The sequence below is a fragment of the Parus major genome, chromosome 4A, assembly GCF_001522545.3.
Source record: "Parus major isolate Abel chromosome 4A, Parus_major1.1, whole genome shotgun sequence".
Lineage (NCBI taxonomy): Eukaryota > Metazoa > Chordata > Aves > Passeriformes > Paridae > Parus > Parus major.
Window position 1 is genome coordinate 17,090,902 of NC_031772.1, and position 6,749 is coordinate 17,097,650.

The window sequence follows — 6,749 nt, forward strand, 5'->3', positions numbered from 1 at the left end:
ACACACGGACAGGCGCAGGGCCGGGCACAGCGGGGCTCAGCATCCCCCAGAGCCCGGCCGGACGTGCCCTCCTGGGCAGCCCCGGGCGGCGCAGCCCCTGCCCTGCCCTGCCCTCCCCTCCCCGCTGCCCGGCCGGCGATGCTCGCCCCTTACCTTCCTCCAGCTCGTCCATGCTGCCGATCTTCCGCGAGCCATCGATGGTGTAAATGTAGCGCACTCCCTGAGGCAGGTTAATGTTGTCGGACAGGGACCGGGTCAGGTCCGCCAGGAGCGCATCGAAACTTCGGAAGCGGTCGGAGGACACGGCGTATACAATCCCCTTGAAGTAGCGGTCCCCGTTGCGATAGAAACGCACCTTCTTGGCTTTCTTCTCGTTACTCAGCGCCTGTAAGGTCCGGGTTCTGTAGAAGCTACAGTGAGCGCTGTGAGTGGGGCTGGGCAAGCCGTTCATCCGTGTGCCTCGCATGTTTCTGGACGCCTTGTCTCTTTCGTCAAAGTGTCCAAAATCAAGTTCCATAGTTTGGTGAACCCTAAAGATCTGAAGCTGGGCAGGAAGGAGATGGGGAGAGAAGGAGGGCAAAGGGACGGGTTAGAGCGCAGCAGAGCCACAATCCGGAGAGCAAAACGACACTAAGGCAGTGTCTGGAGCAGGACAGATGCATTTGGGAAGCGCCCCCTCCCCTGACCCAGATTTGTATCGATTCTGGGGACTGAGAGTAGGAGGGGTCCTCGCATTTTGAAAGGGATCCAACTACCGGGGGCAGGGAACACGTTTCTAGAGAGCTGCCTGCTCCTGCACCTGGGAGTTTTCAAAGTGCAGCAAATCGGGACTTGGGGCCAAAGGGATACATGGCAGTCACAACTCAGCCCCCAAAAAACTCATCCGAACACCAGTTGGCAATGAATTAAACCTCTGAGCCCTGTGAGGTTTCCTTTGGCAACAGAAAACAAGGAGATCCCAGTAAGTCGGCCCTTCAATCTGCCGAATCACGGAAGGACCCAGAGCATCTGAATGTTTAACATTAGAATAAACTGGCATTTATGAAAGAATGGTCACAGGGGAATAAGCAGTTTCTTTGTGACAGCCTGTTCAATAAGGGTTAGCAATGAGATCCAGCCCACCCTTCCCCCTATCCGCAGCCCCCTCCTAGCCCATCAATCAATTCCCAGGACCAGCCTACATCTCTAAGAAGAGATGACTGCAAAGGAAAATCTGTCATTGAAACAGCAGCTTCGGTAAGCTCTTTTCAGCCCGAGCCTCCTCTGAATTGCATTTTTGCATCCCGTTTAATGAGGAGGAGAAAATAAAGGGGCTATTTCCACCCTCCCCGCTTCCAGCCCTAAGTGATTTAATAGCTGGAAGTGCCCCAGGGACACGCCGCCCCTGCTCCTCACCTTTCATTGTTCTGAGCACGGGGGCTTCCAGCACAGAAAAGCCGAGGCTGGAGCTGACACCCTGCGAGCAGGAATTTCGCACTGCCTCTAGTTTATGCTCGAGAAAAAACCTTTCTCCTGCGCCAAACCCCAACACAAAAGGAGAAGGAACCCCCCCCACCCCAACCCTGCAGTAGAGACCCTTCCACTCCCCCAGCCCCACCAGGCACATGCACCTCACGTATGTTACTCGCATGTTAACACGGGGCTGAACGGGGATTTACAGCACTTGGCAGCCAGGTATAAATCCAGGAAAAGCTGTTGCTATCTCATCCCCGCCCTTTACACTCGCCAGAATGAAGCCCCTTCCCCGTATTTTACAATGTCAGCGTGACCCATGCAAGGAAAAAATCATTGTCGCCAGGCTGCAGTGAGGCAGGTGACAATGCAGGCGACCCCCACAGAAACCCCAAGTTGGGAACATTCCCCCCACGGTGCCAGCTGGGGCAGATTCAGTCTGGTGTCATGCGCTGAACAATGAAACATCCAAGCAACTTCGGGAATGAATCAGAGGATGCAGAGCTTTTGATTTTAAAATGAACTGCAGATGCTGTAATGCACCGAGAAAAGATTCCTCCTTTCTGTTACTTTTCTGCATGCAAGTCACTCGGGAAAGCTCTACTCACCGGTTTTCAGCGCGCAGGGTGGAGATGCTGAGAGAAAGAAAACCAGGCTCACTCTGCCTTTGTTGTCTGAGCTCCAAGCAAGAAATTCCTGCCAGGGTGGATGAGACGCCTCCTAGGTCCTAGTGCCTTGTTCCATCCCTTCGCGGGGATGGAACACTTTGCCTCAGTGATTTTCACTCTCACCATCAGTCGTCTGCTCACAGTGTGTGTTTCAGGGGGAAAAGGGCTGCTGATTCCAGCTCAGGATAGGTCAACAGACGAGTAAACAAAAGGTTTAGAGGGGCAGGTTTGGGGGGTGGTGTTTGGAAGGATGCAAATTTCCCCTTGAATCCAGTTGTACCAAGAAATCATCTGGCCCAACTAAATAAAAAAAAACAAACAAAAAAAAGAAAAAAACAGAAAAAAACCCAATCCAAACCAGAAATCCCCCAGGATAATTGCCCCAGTCTTACAGGATGAGCAGTACAGGGGGTCCCAGTCACAACCCCACAGTGTGGCACAGTGCTGGCACAAAACTCCTGTGCGTTAGGAAGGCAACTGAGAAAATCTCTGACCCAGGGAACTGGGCACAGTCCTGCCCCTGTGCTGGTTTTACACGGCATCTGTGGTTTACCCTGGCAAGCAGAAAGGGAGAATTCACTTGGTGCTTCTGCCTGAGGTGCCCCTGAATACTTTTTCTCTGTTAACATTGGACACAAGCCAAAGCCAGAGCGCTGAATCCCAGTTCATTCAAATCCCCAGGGGCTTTGGGATGGAGTCATTCAACACAAGCTAAACCCAGCAGATCCAGCATGGCTCATATCCCACAGAAAGAGAAGTTTATTTTCTGATTCCACTACAGGAGGACCCAGCTGTTAAAAATGTATACTGGGCTCTTTCACTTTGACAGCAAAATCTTTCACCTGCTTTCTGAGACCTCTATGCTGCAGCACCACTAACCCTGCTCCTAACCCCACTGGAGCTGGCCTCAGCTTTACTTTAGAAAAGAGTGGGATTTGGAAATGGGAGAGTTTTCCCATCTGTAGAAGGAAATCTTCCCTAACAACACTGCGTCTGTTTCGAGTGAAAACATCAGATGTTGTCATTTTGGCACATCACAGCAGTATCACATTTACACAGAAGAAGTTAGTATTTATTCCAGCTTTGTCTGCCCTGTGCATGATAGTCCAGGCAACACTGACACAAACCCACTGAGAGCTCGTCTCTGTTTGCCAGCAACTTTCACACATGACATTTGTAAAAAGTTTCTTATTCCCTGAAACCACCCTTTTATTCAAAGGCTCCCACATCCTCTGCTGGAGCTTTTGGCTGCTCCCTTGTGTGCGTGGCCAGATCACTGGAGAGGAGGCAGATCTGCTCTCCTCCCTCAGGAATTAGTCCTTTAGAGGACCACGGGGAAGAACAGGGTCTGTCCTCTCCAGGGTATATTTCAGTTTCATCTCTGGATGCAAGAGATATGTGGGACTTCAAGCTTTGTCCTTCCCATTAGATCCTATTCTGAAATAGATAATTCCTGGCTGTTCATCACCATGAGTTTAATCTGTCCAGAATTAACAACTCTTTCCTTTAACACAACACTGCTGTAAATATAAATCTGCCAGTGCTTTACAGATTTGCCAAAAATATAAATCATTCAGCATGTGCCAAGTACAGCAGCAGAAAGAACAGAGAAAAGGAGAGTCTTCATTCAGCCTTCAGTGGCACACACAGCTTTGACAGAGAAGAGGAGGAATTTTGGGATGATGGCTAAGGGGTCCAGGTACTACATGGAAGTAACCAGGCAGGATGATGCAGACCGGAGTGGAATTGCACCACAATGTGTTAATCTCCCAAATTTGACTTGTATGGGAAGTCCTGAGGACAGCAAAGGGTGTCAAGCACCATTAACAGATGGCTCCTGTTTCTGCATCCGAGCCCACACCCACTGCCAGACGAGTCTGCATGGACACGTCTGCTCAGGACAGGGACTGAAGCTTTTTGAAGCACTGGCACTCCCTCTGAAAAGCATTTTAAAAGAATTATTCCAACAAGAGAACGGGGATGTGTCCCTTTTATAAAGTTTTTATAGCAAATCATGTTCATCTTGGGTAAAACCTCGAGTTCCTCCTGAACAGTGCCCAAAACACCTCCAGTGTGTCCTCCTTTAATGCTGCCACAAGACCTGGAGGATCTCAAAGCCAGAGCACCACCAGAGGTGAAGAGCCCTGGAGCCAGACTGATTTCACATGTCCTCAGTGAAATCTCACCATATTTCCTTCCCTCCAGGTGAGAACAGAACCACCTCAAGCTGAAGATATCAGCACAGAAATAAGCAGGAGTTTCTTGAGGAAAGCAAGGGCCTGCTCCTGACTTCATTTCTTCTTCAGGGCTTCTTCCCTGGCCTTAAGGAGTTAATGCCAGTCAAAACATATTTACATCAGAAGAGACTCGCCCTCTGAGACATCATAATCTAAACAATTTTAGGCAGTGATTGAAAATTGGAAAGAAAATTCTCCTTCCCATCAATAATTTCATCTAGCTGCAGAGGAAAGATAAATTTAGCTCTTCAGATTAAATTATCTACTTTAAATCAGGTGAGTCATCTTTCCTCCAGGAAGGTAATATTTAGACTTTTGCCTGTGTAACTCAATCCATATAAATACATGTTTGTTGATATTGCTGAGCAACCGTGACACTTTGGAGAGGGACAGAGTGCAGGTGACAGGGGTTGTGTGAGTGCTGTGTGCTGACTTCTTCATCTACACCTACAAAATCCAGTTTCTAGCATCACCAGGAGCTGCAGTCTCAAACACTCTTTGTCAATGCCCAGTTGCTTTGCTGTGCAACTTCCTGACTTCTATAAGAATTGCCTCTGGCTGTACCACAGAATCACTGAAAAATCAAGTTATCACTGGGTTTGAAGGAAGTCCTGGATCAACATCCTCAAGTCAGTCTATTTAGAAGCCCATGTTCAGTTACATTTCTTATTTCACCCTCTGTTGTTCTGGGCTGTTTGGAAATTGTCATCCCTGATCACCTCTGTCAAAGCTCTGCTTGATGGAACCTAAACACAAAAATCTCTGAAAGGACAAATTATTATTTCAGGGGTCTGACAAGTGTGTCAAGGCACTCACAGCAGAAATCCCATCAAGTCAATGGCTCCATCTCGACCCTATAGAGCAACATCCTTTTAAATCTCAATCTGAGAGTTCATCAAAGAGTTATCCTGTATCAGGCTATAGAATTAAGTTCCTCCTACATAATACTACGAGCTAATAAGCAGTGGGGACTTGGCAGACTTTCACCACAACATTTGTTTCCTTTGGAGATTTATTTTTATAGGGACCACACACATCTGAAAGTCTTTTAAATACCAGTGCTGGAGAGGCAAAGTCAGCCCAGCTGCTGGGGAGAGAAGGGTGGAGGATCACCTCCAAGCCTTGGAAACATCTGCAAAGGCTGCTCAGATCTTGAGGACCGAATCCTTCACACTCTGAACCACTGGAACCTCCAGGGAGGAGCAGGGACAAAGTTTTCAGTGTGAGGAAGGAGGAGAGGGTGGAAGAAGAAGCTCTGAGGCCAGCTGTCTGACACAAAATGATTCACACAGACACAGCTTGAAGTGTGATGAAAGAAGAAGGAAATTTAGTTTGTTCTTTCAGTATTTATAGGTTTTTGACAATGACCAGGGGTTGGATAGTCAGGTCACCACCTTCCCAAGCACAATGGCCGTGAGAGACATCCATCAAAAGGCAAATCTTTAATGGAATGTATAAACACCTATGTTTGTAGTTACCTTCCTAGGAAAGTGGCTAGAAATTATGAAAATAATATCGAAAGGCCTGATTCTCAGGGTGACAGGACTCCTCAGGTGTGCCCAGAGCAGCAGTGTCCCCTGGCTGGGACCTGCTCCACACCCCACAGGCTGTGCTGAGTGGGGCCATGGCAGCCCCACACCCCTGGCAGATGCCCTCAGTCTCAGCAGGTGACCTCAGCTTTGGGTATTTCTGAAATCTGGGAGGCCTCTGCACGCCCTGAGGGACCATCAGGAAGGAGGCTGAAAGTGAAAAGGTCATTTTTTGTGCTGAGTATCTGGAAACTGTGCAGCTCAGTGAACTCCAGATATCCCAAACACATCCAGATACAACAAAGCATTAAACCCCACATCAGCCATCCAAAAGGAAAATACATTCTGCACTAGATCTCTTCTGGCTCAATCCCCTCTCTTCTACAAGAAACCACCACAATTAATAAATCTTTCCCAGCTGGAAACAAATTCCCTGATGGCAGGAAATGAAGCTCCCCACCCAGCACATCCCCTGTGTATTTTGGGTGTTCCACGAGCCAGGTTCTGGTGGCAGCTCACTCATTTTCCCTTAAAATCCAAGTGCAAAGCTTGCAGAAATCCACAGCTCTGCCTGCCTCCTGCACTGCCTGTACCCAGGGGATGTGCAGAGCCCCTCTGAGGATGTCTGAGTACATCTCTGCTGACCAAGTCATGGATGATACGTGGTCTGTGAGCCCCAGCCAAGGTCATGGCAAATGGAACAACAAAACATCCAAATTCTCCTTTTTCCAAGGTTGCCCGTGGGCTGCATCACCGTAGTTAGACTTGTGACCAAGAATTTGATAACTTCCTGATAATTTCATTTTATACAGCAATTGTAACTGAGTACCTGATTGCCAGCCTCTCTCAAAATGCCTGCTGAG

The 6,749-nt window shown here is 48.5% G+C and overlaps 1 protein-coding gene across 3 annotated transcripts in view; it reads right to left on the reverse strand.

Annotated features, from left to right (window-relative positions):
- DCX (doublecortin) overlaps positions 1-2,421 on the reverse strand; it is a 78,376-nt gene extending 75,955 nt beyond the window's left edge. For 2 of the 3 annotated variants that reach the window (XM_015626271.2, XM_015626268.2), the window contains exons 1-2: positions 2,061-2,421; positions 154-544 (exon numbers count right to left, since the gene is read on the reverse strand). In XM_015626271.2, coding sequence (XP_015481757.1) covers positions 154-517 — 364 coding nt within the window. In that variant the 5' untranslated portion in view covers positions 518-544; positions 2,061-2,421. Of the gene's footprint in view, positions 1-153; positions 569-2,060 lie in introns of those variants that run through there. The other variant, XM_015626272.3, reaches the window with a different exon arrangement.
- Positions 2,422-6,749: the final 4,328 nt, after the last annotated feature.